Here is a 16,892-nt window from a genome sequence, read left to right on the forward strand (position 1 = left end):
TGGAGGTTTCTGAGCGCCACGTATTTTAATCTGGGGGGCGCTGCGGCTGCAGCTGGAGGTTACCTCCAGGCAGGTAGTGCTACTGCTAGTGCTAGTGCTACTGCTGCTTATGGTGGTGGTGGTGGTGGTGGTGATAATGCTTGCATTGGTATAGTTCGTGAGCTCGTACATTTGAAGTCCCTCCACGCCAGGTGGTCTCATTTCGAAGGTTGTCTGTGATAGCTCTGCAGCTGCGGCTGCTGTTGCGGCTGCTGTTGCTGCGGCTTTCTGGTGTTGGTTACGACAAGGACGGTGATTATGATCATAGTTAAATAATTGTTGATTCCGATTGATTGGTGCTTGGATTTGTGGGTCGTCTCTGATTGCCTGTGTGCACATACGTACACACATACATACATACAAAGGCAAGACAAGGCAAGGCAAGGCGTTCTCGTGGCTCCATTTTGATTGGTTCATGTTGCCAAATGCGGTGCAGGGGGTAGCGGGGGGGTGCAAGAGGTGTGGTTCCGGAGCCGCTGGGTGCCGTTTCCTCCTCACCGCTCCCCTCGCATCGGGCACATGATGGACAAATTGTGGCGCACACACAACCTGCGGTGTCACTGCGCTCGTGGTGGTGGTGGTGGTGGTGGTGGTGGTGGTGGTGGTGGTGGTGTCCTTTGCAGTGCAGTAGTGAGCACTTGCGGCTTTTTTGCGATTGCAACCACCTTAAGCATCGTGCCTGCCTAAGTGTCTATCTGTGTGTCTGTCTGTCTGTCTGTGTGTCTGTCTGTGTGCCTGTCTGTGTGTCTGTCTGTGTTCGCAGAGTCCATGTGACAAATCGTGGTCTGGTCCACATGTAGAAGCCAAGCAGGGGGAGTAGCTGCAGGCGGTGGGAGAGCAGCGAAAACTCCCTTTCGGCGGGACACACCTTTCCGGCTAGCCTGTCTGTCTGCCCGTTCGTCCGTCTGCCGGTGGCCGTATGTCCGTTTGTATGTGCGTAGAGGGAGAGAGCGAGAGAGTGTGTTTGTGTGTGTTTGTGTAAGTGAGATGCAGGAGCGGTAAATTGCTGGTGCACTGCCATTGCAGCCCATCAGCAATTGCGAATATGGGCACGTAGGGGGGTGGTTGGTTTCAGTTGTCCTCTGTGTTCGCCAAGGCCCCATCGTCGTGGGTGGGCGCCGGCAGTGGGGCCTGAAGGAGGGGGTCGGAGGGAGGGGGTCGGCGGGGCACTCCTTGGCCGCTCTCCGGCCGCAGCTAGAATAGAACCCCCTGGGCTCGCGTGTGGTTCTGTGTGTTTGTGTGTGTGTGTGTGTTTGTGTGTGTGTGTTTGTGTGTGTGTGTGTATTTCTTTCTCGGAACCGTGAAAAGATGTGCCCTGCCGCAGCACACAAACAGTCGTACTTCCTTCCGTACTTCCCTTCTTCGTTTACTTGTTGACTAGGCGCATGGGCATGGGCATGGGCACCACGCATCGTCGTCGTTCCTGCTCGTACACGTCGTGCTACTCGCCGTGTGGGTCTGCATCGCACATTGCATGTCATGTTGCATCTCCCCCAGTCAGCCCCCATGCTGCTGTTATCGTTCTTGTCGTCGCTGTCGTCGTTGTTACTGCTGCTGCTGCTGCTGCTGCTGCTGCTGCTCTTTTGCAGCCGCAAACTCGCAGTGGACGGTACGCGACGCGTTTGAGGCTGTGCGGCTGACCACGACGGCGGCAGCTGCCGGCGGCGTACCCCACCGCCGGCCGCTGCTCGGCACCCTCTGCATACGAATGGGCGATATGGGGATATGGGCATTTTCCTGAGGGATCTCTGGGGTGATGTCTCGCACCTGCGTGGGGGGCACGCCTCTCTGGATGTGATGTTCTCCAGGGGGGCCCACAGGGCTGTGTGGAGGTGGTGGTGGTGGTGGTGGTGATTGGTGGTGGTGGTGGTGGTGGTGGTGGTGGTGGTGATAGTGGTGGTGGTGGTGGTGGTGGTGGTGGTGGTGGTGGTGGTGGTGGTGGTTGGTGATTAGTGATTGGTGGATAGAAATTTGAGAGGTCGCGTGTGGGGGGGGGATGGGGCCAACGGGAACGTTTTGGAGGAATAGAACCATGAAATGGCGGTCGTTGCAATGCACAAAGTAGATGCATAATATAGTAGTACATGTTAAGACACCAATGACGATGGTCACGGCACACAAGAACAACAACAACAACAACACAAAACGGTTGAGCGGTGATGTGGTGGTGACTAGTCCACTAGTTGCGTTGCTGCATCCAAAGGTGCGCGTATGGCTCCACCTTCACTTGCGTGTGCAGGTGGCCCTCGTGTTTCCCTTGTGTGCTCTCCCGTGACCTCCTCTTTCCTGTGTTATCTTGTGCCGCTGCAGTACCCCGGCGGTTATGGCGGTTATGACGGTTATGACGGTGGCACTGCCGCTTCCAGGGCGCCGTACCCCGTGAACCATAGGGTGGTGTATGTGTGTGTATGGGTCGGTTAGTGTGGGGTTGGGTGGGAAGACGGGGGGATGTAAGGCCACGTGTGCAAGGTGTGGGACTGGAGACGCACACATACAGACACACACGCACACGACATGTACCTGCGTGGACGGGTCGGGGGGATTCCTTCGCGCCCTCAGCTCAGCCGCCGTGGTGTGTTTCGCTCAGGATGTGCTCTCAGGACTGAGGCGCTGTCGGGGGAAGGTGGGAAAGCACCCGCCTCTGCCCTTCTGGTCCCCGTGCGGTGCATTGCGCCTCACACCGCTCTATATGTGTGTATGTGTGTGTGTTTGGTACTTGTGTACGAGATGGTTAGTGATCCTGGTGCCGGACAGGAGACACACACACAGCCGGCGAGGAGAGGGCTTTTCCTAGAGCCGGGTGGTGGGTGGTTGGGGTGGTCATACGGGGAGATGACCCTGGCTGTAGCGGTGCTGCTACCCCACCGTGTGTGTCTGCAAGTATGTATCTATCTATATGTGTGGTGTCTTGGACGAATAGTGAGTACATGCCTTGCGTATGTTTTTGTGGCTTTTCCGCTATTCATTCATTCTGCAAAGAAAAAATACCTATCGGTTATGTTGATGGACGAGTGTATCCCCAACAGCGGAGATGGAGTGTCTGTGTATGCGTGTACGTGTGTACGTTTCGCATACGTATGTATGTATGTATACATGTACGTATACATGTACATGTATGTACATGTATGTACATACGTATGTACATACGTATATACGTGTACGTACATACGTATGTATGTATACATGTATGTGAGGGTCTGTATTATCATGGCAACTGGAGATGCTCCTGCGGGGGGTTGCTCTTGCCCTTATATGCATTATATGTAGAGGAGTGGTAACCAGGAGAGATGGGTTGAGGATAGGGACGGAGAGAGAGAGGCGGAGGGAGGGAGGGGTTATAGATTTGCGGATAGGTTTGTTGTGTATAGGGTGTGAGGAAGGTGGACATGGTGACGCGATTGTATAGAGGGGGCTGTATGTCACACGAACATGCAGTGCGATGTCATCTGATGTTTGAAACTGCAAAACAAAACCCCCGTGGCTTCCGTGCGTGAGGTCGAAGTGGGTGAAATACGGAGTGAGTTGTGAAGGGCTTCTAACTTGTGTACTTACTCCGCAGTGTACGGAATTATCGTATACGGCCATTTCTCAGAAATCAACCGTGTACTGCTGAAGGAGGTCGTGTTGAACGGTTACATGTAAAGTGATGTGCGGCGTGCCTGCCTGCCTGCCTGCCTGGGGTGAATATATGGTTGATGCCGCGGGGTGATACTGATGTCCCCGTCCGGGGGGTTGCACGGAACGGTAAAAAACCACCCAAATTTTCACCCCAAAATTTCACCCGTTTAATGTCACCCCACGTATCGCTGAGAGCGCACAACGACCCACACGTTGCAGTGTGGAATGCACAGCGCTCTGACGACCTGCAGAAGAACGCTGTCGCCTATCGCTGCCAAACGCAACCGCAGCATGTACGACAACAGGAATGCCACAGAGAATGAGAACATTGCAGCGGAACGAAAAAAAATAGGAGAAGCAGCAAGAGTTGCAAAATGCTCTGTCGGAATGACGCTGTCCCCACCTCCCAACAGAAGGTGCATGCCTACTCCCCTCCTTTTCGCCCCCGACCCCGTATTCCCCGTGCGACTGCAGCGCGGCGCATATAATCGCATCGTTGCTGCTCTCCTGCACATGACATCTGCATGCATTTGACACACACACATACACACACACGTACGGGCATGCATCGCATTTCAAACAGCCATGTCGACCGTCTTTCTTGAAGTCCCAGAGGCGTTTTCCGTTATTTGCCAACCAGTACTACAGTACTACACGTGTACTACAATGTTAAGAGGTGTCGTGCATACTAACTGAACTACTCGCATCTAGCCCCAAGAACTGCTGAAGGCGTATATATATGCGTATTCCATCCTTTCCACGTGCATCATATCACCACCACCACCATCACTACCACCACCACCACTACCACCACCACCAACAACAACATCAAGACATCGACATCGACATCGACATCGACATGGACATGGACTCGCAGACACAAACACATTACCATCGCAGCCGACGCCAGGGAGAGAGGAAAAGCCGCAAAAGCTCGCAGCTCCAAAGCCAATTACCACCGTACAACATATCAGCCGTACTGTTATGAACGGAGTGGTCCAGACAACAGTACATTCTTCAGGTACTCCTCAAACCGGAATTACCTGCTGCCGCGCTGCGCTTTTCACCACTACCTCACCTCACCTCGCCGCGCCACCAAAACCCACATTCGACACGTCCGCCCCCTTAAGCGTCCTGTAAATATACGGCAATGTGTTAGGCAAAGTACGACGCCGTACCCGTCGCCTGCGTAAAGCTGTCCCAGTCATCGGGGTCCATTTTCGCCCGCAGGTCCTCCAGCGACTCCGGCTCGTGGGTGCGGCGAAACTCCCCAAGCGCCCTCCCCGCCTCGCCGCGAATAGCCCCGTCGCGCTCTGCGCCGCCGGCAGCGCGCACCAGCGCCATCAGCACCGGCGGCAGCCATGCCGGCACGTCGTACGGGCACGACATCAGCAGCGCCGATAAGCCCGCCACACAGCCCAGTTTCTCGAGCTGAAGCTGCTGGGGACTGCTGGCGGCGGCGGCAGCAGCAGCGGGCCCGGCATCACCACCGCGGCGGCGGCGGCTACCGCCGCCGCCACCGAACAGCGCGGCGGCCTTTTCCAGCAGGCGGTTCCGCAGGGCCGTGACGTCTTCTGGTGCCGTACCGCGCAGCAGGCCGGACAAGGTAGCGGCCGCCAGCGTGCGCACCTCCGCTTTGGCGTCCTGGAGACGCGCCGCCACCACCTCCTGCACAGCGGAAGGGAGACCACCGCGAGGTGAGGTACGGTGGGGGTTACGACGAGGCGCAATGTCGTCCAAACAGCGTAAGGAAAACACTCCTAAGAGTAACACCCCCATCAATTAGTCCCCTCAAACCCCCCCCCCGGGTGTCAATCGAACCATTCACAACTCTGGTGGTGAAGTTAGGTGCGAAATAGGGGTTTATACCCTATACATACATACGTACATACATACATACATACATACAGGCAGGCGGCTGGCAGAGGTTAAGGCCTGACTTCTGCGCCCGGCCGACCCGGGTTCAAATCCGCCTGCCATCTCCTCGGGTGTTTGAGGAGTGCTATGATGGGAGGTGGCCCCCCATCATATGGACGATGTAGGACGTGATAAAATCTACTTGCGAGCTGGCCAGGAACTAAGTTGATGCGCCGTTGATCCGCTAGATTTGGTTGGATGCTGGTGGTGAGTTGCCGAACCCAACGAATACATTCTGAAGTCGGAAGGGGTGACGGATTAGGGTGCCCCTCTAGCAGGGGAGAGCAGGGACTGCCCCGGGAAAGGGGGCCGCTGGCGAAGTCAACCACCCTGTAACAACATACATACATATCCACACCCAAAGGAACATGCACTACAAAGAAAACTACCGAAAATAATGTTGTAGGGCTTTGGGGGGAAGTTGTAGGCGCGGCAGGGGGGCCAAGCAAGGCAAGACAGCAAGGCACCACAAGTAGGCGTTTGGGAGTAGCTAAGGCGGCTGGTCGGCCGTACACGGCCACCTGACACAAAGCATCCCGTACACCTGTCGTACGGCACCTGCAGTACTACACATGCCAATCCGAATGCTTCCCACGCGCCCCGCACGTGCGGGGAAGCTCACCTGGAGGTTCCGGAGCTGCTCCGGAGTCAGGAGCGGCGCATGGCGGAACCACAGCGTCTGCGCGTACGACAGGGCGGCGGCGCGGGCGCTCCAAGGGACTTCCACTACCGCCGCGGCGCTGAGCGCATCCAGCGCCGCCGCCAGCATGGCGGCACCGCTACCGCCGCTGCTGCTGCCCCCACTCGTTCCGCCTCCGCCGGCCGAGACGGCGGCGGCACTCGCGACGCTGCCGTCGGCGTGCGTGTTCAGGCTGAGGCTCCTAACCACCAAAAGCGTGGCATGGAACTCCCGCGCGAATTTTTGAAGCTCGGGACCTGTGCGGGTCATATTGTTGGATTATTCTTTTTTTTGAAGAGTTAAAAGTGAGTTTTAATTTATTCTTTTTGAAAGTAAATTTTAACACTCATAACGTGTAACCACCGCTGGTGTAAAAAAGCTGCTGAACCATTGCGGCTGCTGCGGAGCTCCGGGGCGAGGCGGGGGAGGGGAGAAGGGGGTTCATTGCAAAGCCCAAAGAAAGAAACTGCCCTAAGGCAGGGGGAGGAAAAGAAGGAGAGGGGGGAGAGAGAGGGAGTGGGAAAACAGGATGACATCCCTTTCGCCCTCCTCCTCTCCCTCCTTACCTTACGCACTTCCTCCCCACATAACACCCCGCACTGCACACTACACGGCACCCGCAGCCCTTCCCTCCCCCAACGCCCAGCTCCACCTACCCGCCACGTCCTGAAGTCTGAGCAGCCCGGGCAGCATCCCCACCACAAGCTCCCGCAGCCCCGGGGAGCGGTGCCGGGCCGCCGCATCCAGCTGAACTTCCAGGCCCAAACCCAGGTGCGCCACGGCGGCCGAGGCGCTGGAAGCGCCGGCGCCGCCGCCAGCGGCGGCGGCGACAGTATCCACGTCCATGGGTTCCGCCGCCGTCGCAAGCCCAGCAGCGGCACCGCCGCCAGGGGAAGTGGTTTCGGATGCCGACGCCGACGCCGGAACCGACACCACGTCGACGGCGTCGACCAAAACCAAATCATCTGTAGCAGCGCGTGAGACCGGCGAGTCGCTGGCTGCGGCGGCGGTGGCCACGCCGGGACTAGCGCGCGGCGATGCCGGCGGCGGGGCCACTGCCGCAGCCATCGTGTTCGCCTCCGCCGCCCTGGCGTCCTGCGCTTGTACGGCCGCGTCGTTGAACCTCGCCGCCACGGTCAGCGCCAGGTTGCGTGCCCGGGTGCGCAGGTCCTGCAGGCTGGCGTGGTAGCTAGGCAGCTGCGAGCCGCCGGGCCGCACCAGCAACATGACCGCACCCGCGACCCCGCCGCTGCTGCCGGCACCGTCCAGCTGCGTGAATCCCGCATGAAGAAACACAGTGTCACACACACACGGACACACACACGGACACACACACGGACACACACACGGACACACACATGGGCACACACATGGGCACACACATGGGCACACACACGCGCCGCGTTACATATCGCGGCACACATGGCTATACACAGCCACACTTGCGGTCAGGGACGAGGACGAAAGGAGCACTGAGAGGCGAATACAAAAACAGAAAAAACAAGCTCCTGCATTTTTGTTGTTGGTGGTGCTGCTGTGGGGTGATGGCGGCAGTGGTGGTAGTGGTGGCGGTGGTAGTGGTGGTGATAATGGTGGTGGTGGTGGCAGTGGTGGTGGCGGCAGTGGTGGTAGTGGTGGTGGTTGTAGTGGTGGTGGTGGTGAGCCTTCTAGTACCTCTACTGGACTCCGCCCCAGGGGCCCCAGCTGCCCACCAACCCATAAACCCACCCACACATCGTTTCAACCACGACCCCACTCTCCACCTCCACTCTCCACACACTCACCTCCACCTCCACCTCCACCTCTGCCGGCGTCGACACCCCGCTGGGCTCCGCGCTGACGTGGACGAGCTCGCCCTCGCCGTTGCTGCCATTCGTCGTACTACCACCGTTGCCGCCGCCGTCTCCGCCGCCGCCATTGCGGCCGCTGGGATCACCGCGTCCGCTGCCCCCCTGCTGCTGCTGCTGCTGCTGGTGGCGTGCTAGTGCTCGCAGCAGGACACCGTCTGTGGTGGCGCCGAAGTACGCCAGCGTGTCGGTGATGGGGCCGCGGAGCTGGTCTCGGAGGCCGAGGCAGTCCAGGGAGGAGCTCACTGAGTGAAGCTCGTCCAACAGGCCCCGCCAAAAGAGACGCACCTGGGGGGTTGCGGGGTTTTAGACGGGAAAGACGGGAAAGACGAACCACAAACGAGTGAAGCTGCTTGCGGGGGGGAAGGGAGTTGTACATGGCTGGGACAGAGTCGAGCCGCAGCACCAGGAGGGGATAGAGCGAGGGTATGGAGGGAGGGGGAGGGGGGGAGGGGGAGGGGGGGAGGGGGAGGGGGAGGGGGAGGGAGGGAAAGACGAACCACGAACGAAGGGGAGGAAGGGAGGGGAGAAGCGGGGGGGAGGGACGGAGGGAAGGTGGAGGGAGGAGCGGATGCGGCGTGGCGGCAGTTGCAACCCACCCAGATAGAAGACGCAACTGGCAGTACCTCTGTTGATCATATTTACTGAAGAGGCAAAAAGGAGTTTGTTTTTTGCGCATTTGTCAAAGCCACGATTTTAACGGCGTTCTGTTACATGTACAAAGAATCATTCCGAATACATCTCTCTTGTAAGAAGTATTTTCATTTTTCTTATATTTCTTATACACGGCCGGTAGCAAAGGGTAGAAGGGCGATGCGGCGGACCGCAGTAATGGGCAGACAGTCCTGTTGCAGTGCACATATACATACACACATACATTCACACTACATACATACATACATACATACATACATACATACATACATACATACATACATACATACATACATACATACATACATACATACATACATACATACATACATACATACATACATACATACATACATACATACATACACACACTCTATCTCTCACAAACACACTCACCCACACATCCCACCGACCATACTACACCTCACACGGGTATGTTGCCACAACACGGAGGAAGCCACAAACAACAAACCCCATTCCGGAACGGACACTCACACCCTGATGTGTCCTTACCGGCAGCGGCAACTCATTGCATGGGTCCAGTCTCGTCAGCTCCCGTACGACAGCACCCACGCAACGGAGGCGCTTGATGCGGGCCGGCATGCCGCCGCCGCCGCCGCCGCCGCTGGCGGTCACGGCGGTGCTACCGCCAGCTGCGGCGTTGACGTCCGCTTCCGCGGCCAGCGTGCTCGCCGCCGCCGTCACCGGCGGCGGCGCCAGAGGCGAAGGTACGGTAAGACGCAGCAGATCACCCAGCGCCGTCACTAAGGTACCATCCGTAAGTCCAGCTGCCAGCGGCGGCCGCGGCAGCAGCGGGCGGCGGTCCGCCGCCGCGCTAGGACCCTCTGGGACCAGACCATCTAGAATGCCGCGTACGGCGTAGCTACGATAGGCGGGGGCGGGGGGGTTGCAGGTTCCATAGGACAGAGGGTATGGGGGTTCTCTTCGACACTTTGAGGACAAAATCCCCCCGGGGGGATAGGGGGAACCCCAAACCCAAACCCAACCCTAGCCCCAACTGTGGGCACTCACAGACGGACGAGCGCGGGTGGGTGGGTGGGTATGCCGGTGTACGGAATGCCCTTCAAGATACGAATGCATGAGGAAAATATGTACGACGTGGCAAAGGGGGCTGTTGAGGGGGGCTGGGGAATATAGCGGGGGGTCAGGGGTGAAAGGAGTGAAGCGGGGGCCGAGCCGGGACACGATGTAGGCTCTCATGCAGGTACGGCAGCATGGCCATCCCTTCCGTTGGATTCAACAGGACATACATACACACCTCTCACTCACTGCTGCACTGCTGCACTACGTACCGGTACGACAGCGCCCAGGTCTCCGACATGTCCAGATTCGTACCCGAGATGGCCCGCGCCAGGGCGGCCACCGCCCAACCGCCGCCAACGCCGCCGCCGGCGCCGGCGCCGCTGCTCCCAGCACCACCTGCCGTACCTCCGTCCGCAGCCACCCACGGCGCGCCGCTCGCGATCAGCCCCGCCAGCACCTCCGCCGCCGTCGCCATCTCCGCCTTGTCGCCGCCCTCGCCGCCAGTGGCGGTGACGTGTCCAGCGGCCGTGAGTAACTCTATGTGCCCCCGCAAAGCGGACAGCATCTGCGGAAAAAAAGGAAGGAGGTACGGCGTACGGCATTACCATGTAAAAAGCCACCGCTGTGCAAAAACGCGTACGTCAGGTTAGGCAGAGTAAGAATAGCAGTCCGAGGAGGAGGACGCGGGACATGGCAGGGATTGTTCTTCACATTCATCTAAAACGCAACGAACAAGAGCTGTGTAGGACAGCAAGGATGGGGACCAGAAGCAACTAGAACGTCCTCATCCTCGTCCTCATCCTCTTGTCCTCGCACCATTACCACCACCACTACCAGCCTCGAAGCAAGAAAAATGAGAACAAGACTCTTCGAGCCGCGGCCAAACCGCCAAACCCGAAACAGAGCCCCACCTCCTCCGGCGCCGCCGCCGCCAGCAGCTGCACCAGCCGTGCATGCCGTACAGCGAACAGCCCCTCCATCACCGCCGCCGGCGTCGGCAGGCCGTCATTCGGCCACTTGGACAGTCGCTCCAGTGGCACGGAGGCCAGACCCCCCGCCAGCTCCTCAAACGTCATGCGGAGCACCCGCTGATGAAGGGCCAACAGACCGGCGCCCCTGTGGACCAAAGGAAGAGGTTGAAGGGGTTGAGGGGGTTTAGGGGGTTGAGGGGGTTGAGGGGGTTGTGGAAGTTGAGGGGTTAAGGCCCCTGCCTCCTAGGCCCTCCCAGCCCCACCCCCCCCCCACTCCTCACCGCTTGTCCTTCAAGGCCTCAGCGCTGTCCAGCTCCGTGTGGTTGAGAGCCAGCGCATGGATGAGCCTAAACCCCCAAACACTACCACTACCGCTGTCACCACCATCGCCACCACCAGCGGCACCTCCGCAGCCAGAAGATGGGGCTCCTGAGGCACCAGGAGGCGGCTCTGCCCCAGCTACAGTGGAGGTAGAGGCGGAGGCGGAGGCGGAGGCGGAGGCGATGGTCGCCCGCAAAACGTCCTTCAGCTGCGGCAACGGCGCGCCGTATTCCACCACAACACACAACGGCAGGAAGGTGCCTGTGGCGGCAGTGGCAGTGGCAGTGGCAGTGGCGGCAGTCACATTCTTCAGTTCGGTTCAAGAGGGTAGGTACACTGCGTGCCGCAAGGAAAGCCAACTACCCGGCTACTCGGGTATGGGTCACAGTCATTTGGGTGTACACACACACATACACACACACGCACAGCCACGCACACACACACATACACAGCCACGCACACACACAGCCACACATACATATACACACACAGCAACGCACCTGACAGCCCCAGCTGACGAAGCTGAGGGGCATCCGAACCCACCAGCAGACCTAGCATGTGTCGGAGCAGTAGCCCCGCTATTTCAGGATCCGCACCGCCAGCGCCGCCGTAGTCGCTGACGTCAGCGCTGGCGCCGTAACGGTACGGCAGCATCAGCGTCAACATGACATTGGCTATGATGGTGTAGCGGAACGGTGCGCCGCGGCGTGCCATCGCGCCCGGCCGCGCCACCTCGACCAGCGATCGTACGAGATCGCCGTACAATCCGCCGTTGACGCCGCCGCTGTCGGCGTACGACAGGGCAGGTGGATGCAGAAAGCGGCCGGCAAACGTGAGCAGCAAGTCGCCCAGTGCCTTCTGCGGTACGGAAGCGTTGTGGGTGCGTGCCGCCAGCAGCGCCGCCAGCGTCGCCCCCAGCCATGTGGGCGACCTGGAAATGAGGCGCCAGAAGTTCAGCGCCTTGTTCATGGTGTGACACGCACCCACAACCTTGCCGTCACGGTCAATCTCGCTGAGAGGCGGCGGCGAAAAAATGCACGCCAGAGCGCCGGCGGCAGCACCGCTGGCGGCGACAGCGGTGCTGCCGCCACCGAAGGCTGCAGCCCGAACGCTTGCACAAAAATCTGTCAGCGGCGGCGGCGACAGCGGTGTCGTCGGGGCCCAGTCGTATGGCACGTCCGCCAGCGTAGCGAGGAAGTACGGCAAGTACACGGGTGCGAGGCAGGGGAAGCGCTTGGTGGCGACGTCGACAACGGTGGCCGCGTTGCGGGCGAGAGATGTGTGCGAGTGCTGCGCCATCATGCACTGGGTGCGCAGTAGAGACAGGTAGGCGACGGGGAACTGCAGGCAGCGGGCAGCGGTGGCGGCGACGGCGGCGGGACGGCGGCGGTGTCGGCGGCGGTGTCGGCGGCGGCGACGGTGTCGGCGACGGCGGTGGGGACGGCGGCGGGGACGGAGAAAGAAAGAAGAGCACAGGAGGGGCAGCACAGGGGGCAGGTTCACTAACCCATTTCCGGAACGTTACGGGCGACTTCCCTCCCCTCCCTCCCCTCCCTCCCCCGTCCCCACACCCCTTTTTCTCGCACCTGTTCCAGCCGAGTCATTTGCGGATGGCGAGTGGTGCACCAAGCCGCGGAGCGGAAGGCGGCATCGGCGGACCGAGACACGAGCTGGTTTTGCAGTCGGGCCTGGACCAGCCAGGGGGGCATCCGCCGCCGCCACACCAACGGCGCCGAGGACGTCCAGGACTGCACAAACACAGCGGTGGTGGGAAGTCGGCTGGGCGGGAAACATGCGATGATGCAAAGGTCACGAAACGAGACAACTGCTGACGAGGGGCCGCGCGCGCGCGCGTGTGTGTGTGTGTGTGTGTGGCGGGGCGGGGAGGGAAAAAGTTGAACTGCAAAAGGCGAAAAAAGAAAACAAGCTGCAGGGGTCCCACACGGTGGCGGGCGGGGTGGGGGAGGGAGGCGGGTACTGGGAAGGACCGGCGCGCGGCGGCCGGAGCGGTTGGGAGGCAGGTAGCGGGCGCGACGGACATATATTCTTGTGTATGTATACGGCAGGCGGACGTTACCGCCGCCCCGTACAAATCGGGGGAGTTTAATTTACGCCGCTTTTGTAAAGGTGGGGTGGAGGGTATTGGGCGACACACCAGGGCGTGTGCCTGAGTGTGCCTGTGTTTGTGCGTTGTATATGTCTCTTTACCCCCCCCCCAACGCATTCCAGGTTGCAAACCCGAGGAGGACGCCAATAATCAGCCCCCACCCAGCCTCCCCTCTTCCCCCCTTCCCCAGCCGTAGCTCCCTCCCAGCTCCCTCCCAGCTCCCTCCCAGCTACCCCCCCCTTCCCAGCCCCCTCCCAGCCCCCTCCCAGCCCCCACCTCCGCCATGAGCCGGGTCGCTGCGGGCACATCCGATTGCGTGTCGTCGGTGGCCTTCTGGCCGCGCTCGTCCACCTGGGCCGCGTGCTCTATACTGCCCGCCGTCAGCAGCACCCCCGCGCAGCGGGAGGCCACAGCGAGCAGCTCGGGGTCGCCGGAAGAGCCGAGAGCGCTGAAGAGGGGGTGAAGGGGGGGAAGGGAGTTATGTGTGCCGTGCAGCACCGGGGGAAGAGGGGAAAGACGAACCACGAACGAGTGAAGCTGCTGCTGGAAGAGGGGCCGGGCGGTGATCACATGCAAGGAAACAAGGGATGAATGAGCTGCCGGCGTGCTAAGTCCAAAACTTTGATTCGGCTGAAGTCCGGAAAATCAAACTACCCCGTCATTGTTAGTGATGGGTGCGCTGTTTACCGCACCGCTACGCTGTAGGCCGTATGGTCATTAGCTTATTGGAATCCATTCCTTCTGGTTTCGCTCGCGTTGTTTAGGGAGGGGCAAAGCTTTACTTACAGCACTTATGCTGTAAAACAACGAGGGCCAAAAGCCCGAGTTAAATGTGGTCCTATGGACTTGTAATCTTTAATCTTTAATCTAGTTAGTTTTAGTGCTTTTTTTTAGTAAAAACAATTGGTGCGGAGGAGGCGGGGGGTAGGGAGGGACTCTGGGGGGGGATTTACGAAGGCAGAAGCCAAAGTGAAGAACAACTGCCGACATGAGGGGGGAAGAGGGAAGGGGGGAAGAAAGGGGGGCCCTGTTGCGACGTGTGTGTATGCGAGGGGGCGTGTGAAGAGCGCGTGGGTAATAGGACCGGACCGCCGGCCCTCTGCCCGGGGGGTGGTGTGTGTGGTGTATGTCTGTCTGTATGTCCGTACGTGCGTTTGCGTCCGCACATGTGCATGTACGTATGTGTGTCGTACCCTCTCGCACCACTACCACGTATACACGTGCCCTCACCTGCAGATGTCCACCAGGGCCTCCGCCAGCTGCTCCCTGACCCGTGGGTCACCCACCGTCACACCCAGACCACCGAACACTGCCAGCGGCACGCCGTTGCCACCGTCGTCATCGACGGCGCCGCCGCTACCGCTACCGCTACCGCTACCGCTACCGCTACCGCTACCGCTACCGCTACCGCTACCGCTACCGCTACCGCTACTGCTACTGATCGTGGCATCTCCGTTGGCGCCTTCTCCAAAGTGGAAGTCCCGCAGCATGGACAGCGCGTTGAGCAGCATGCCGCGAATCTGATGTTTTCCTCAATAGGGGGCCAGGACGGGCGCAGATAGGACAGAGAACAGAGAACACGGTGGCGAGGAAAGTTCGTTCGTGGCAACTGACAACAAACAACTGGCAACTGGAACAAAGCAATGGCTATAATTGTTTTTTCGACCCCTCTAAAATGGCTTTCGGGCACGTTCGGCGGGTAGCCCAGTCAACCATCTTAACGAACCCAACCGCTCCTCACCGCCCTTTCCCAAGTAAATCACATGTTACTTTATGGATGTGCTGAGTAGCGACGACGAGCCCCTCCTCGCGCACCCCCTCCATCCCCTCCACCCCCTCCTCCCCAGGTGTACTTACACAACCCCCCTCGGTCCCACCAACCCCTCCCCTTAACTCCCGTACATCCCAGATACCGTGCCTCCCCACTCGCACACTCACTTTCAGCAGCTCCCCCCGCACATGCAGCTTGGCGACAACCCCGCCGCCATCAACACCGCCCCCAGTCCCAGCGGTGGTGGTTGCGGCGGATGCGGCGGATGCGGTAGTAGTAGTGGCTGTAGTTGTCTGGGCGCCCCTCATCAGCGCCCTCAGTCGTTGTGCGGGTCTCAGCAGCCTCAGCCTTATCAGCTGGTTGGCCAGAGCCAGGTGCTCGGAGGAGGGACCTAGCCACCTGGGGAGGGATGTGGACGGACGCGGGAAGGGGAGGGGAGGGGTGCGACGAAGCACAGACGATTGACGGAAAGGAAATACCAGACATGGACGGATACTCCCAAGACGACGACGGGGACGAGGGGGTAGGGAAAGGGCAGCGGGAGAAAGGGGGAGTCATAGGCACCGTGCAAGGAGAACCCAACGGTCAACTGCCAAAGCAGCAGCTGCTTGGCAGTCCGAAGGGAAACCTCTTTCCCCCCCGGGGAAAGCGGGGGTTTCGGTTTCGGGGGTGTAAAAAGGCATGTATCTATGTATGTATGTATGTATGTATGTATGTATGTATGTATGTATGTATGTATGTATGTATGTATGTATGTATGTATGTGCGCCCTGCATAAATGTGCCGTATATATACGTTTTTCTAATGATCTGAGCCAACGAGGAGGGAATGCCGATGGTGCACGTGGACCATATGTACATATGTAGGTATGTGCCGTTTCGCAAGTGGTCTTTTTTGTGTTGAAGGTGGGCTGTGCGCTGTCAACTTATATGGTATTGGGTATGGGAAGCATGGGGAAGGGTGGGCGGATGTGGAGGAGAGGGCGGGACCAGGCCCTGGTGACGGACCGGTTTACGAACCGGTTTCAACACTGGTTTCGGAGGGGTGCCTGGAGGACTACAGCAACCCACATCACACCACCTGAAGGAAGCCCCGCGATAGGGAACTCTTCAACCCCCTCCTCTCCCCGGGCAACAAAACACACACGTGCACACCCCTACGACCTAGTTCCCACCAGTTCCCCAGACCTTGTCCCCCCCTTGTCCCCACACCCACCTCGGGGGCTGATATCCCGTTCCGAACTTGTCCACCCACAACTCCACACCTCGCCCCGGCACCAGCGGCACAGACTCGGGGTGACCCGCGGGTCGGAGCCAGGGCAGGTGCGGGTCCATCCAGTACCTGCGGGCCTCCAACCAACACAGGCAGCAGTAGCAACAGCAGTTGCAGCAGCAGTAGCAACAGCAATAGCAGCAGCAATAGCAAAACAGCAATAGCAGCAATAACAGCATGCCCAGTTTCGGGCGCAGCCAAATTCGCTTCTCTCCTCCTTTCGTGCTCGGGACCTAACCCCACATTCACGTACATTCACGTACAGAAACCACCATGTACGATAATTCTATTCAAACAAATAACAACAATCACGCACGTTACGACCGCCACGTCCTCTTCCGCAAAACCAAAAGCCGTACAATACCCCAATGGCGGCCTTCCACGTCCCCCCCTTCCCACACCCTGACGCACACATACACGCCTCCCACCACACCAGCACCCCCCAGGGCCCCCCCCTACGTACCTCGGTAGTGTCATCACCACCACCGCACCCAGAGTGGCAGCCTCCTCCTGCAGCACGAGGCTGTTCACCTCAAGGAACCTATCAGCCAAGGCCAAAGCCCGGGACGCTAAACAGCCCTCTGGAAGGATACCCACACCACCATCATCAGCGTCGTCAGCGTCACCAGCCCCAGCACCTGCCGACGGCGGT

The 16,892-nt window shown here is 59.4% G+C and overlaps 2 protein-coding genes across 2 annotated transcripts in view; both read right to left on the reverse strand.

Annotated features, from left to right (window-relative positions):
- Window positions 1-3,659: 3,659 nt before the first annotated feature.
- VOLCADRAFT_105328 (uncharacterized protein) lies at window positions 3,660-6,523 on the reverse strand (the record flags this gene model as incomplete). The annotated part of the gene is made up of 2 exons (XM_002952029.1): window positions 3,660-5,325; window positions 6,197-6,523. The coding sequence occupies 2 exons, from the start codon at window positions 6,521-6,523 to the stop codon at window positions 4,813-4,815; spliced, it is 840 nt and encodes a 279-aa protein (XP_002952075.1). The 3' UTR covers window positions 3,660-4,812.
- A 76-nt stretch (window positions 6,524-6,599) lies between these two features.
- VOLCADRAFT_92605 (uncharacterized protein) overlaps window positions 6,600-16,892 on the reverse strand; it is a gene marked incomplete at both ends in the record, with an annotated part of 17,612 nt that continues 7,319 nt past the window's right edge. Inside the window, 16 exons of the mRNA XM_002952030.1 lie at window positions 6,600-6,652; window positions 6,910-7,522; window positions 8,038-8,057; window positions 8,256-8,388; window positions 9,268-9,637; window positions 9,787-9,886; window positions 10,045-10,363; window positions 10,710-10,914; window positions 11,051-11,351; window positions 11,687-12,323; window positions 12,677-12,838; window positions 13,474-13,645; window positions 14,428-14,456; window positions 15,136-15,367; window positions 16,184-16,309; window positions 16,704-16,819. Of these exons, the coding sequence (XP_002952076.1) occupies window positions 6,600-6,652; window positions 6,910-7,522; window positions 8,038-8,057; window positions 8,256-8,388; window positions 9,268-9,637; window positions 9,787-9,886; window positions 10,045-10,363; window positions 10,710-10,914; window positions 11,051-11,351; window positions 11,687-12,323; window positions 12,677-12,838; window positions 13,474-13,645; window positions 14,428-14,456; window positions 15,136-15,367; window positions 16,184-16,309; window positions 16,704-16,819 (3,588 nt within the window). The remainder of the gene's footprint in view (window positions 6,653-6,909; window positions 7,523-8,037; window positions 8,058-8,255; window positions 8,389-9,267; window positions 9,638-9,786; window positions 9,887-10,044; window positions 10,364-10,709; window positions 10,915-11,050; window positions 11,352-11,686; window positions 12,324-12,676; window positions 12,839-13,473; window positions 13,646-14,427; window positions 14,457-15,135; window positions 15,368-16,183; window positions 16,310-16,703; window positions 16,820-16,892) is intronic.

Source organism: Volvox carteri (genome assembly GCF_000143455.1).
Source record: "Volvox carteri f. nagariensis unplaced genomic scaffold VOLCAscaffold_27, whole genome shotgun sequence".
In the NCBI taxonomy this organism is placed as follows: Eukaryota; Viridiplantae; Chlorophyta; class Chlorophyceae; order Chlamydomonadales; family Volvocaceae; genus Volvox; species Volvox carteri.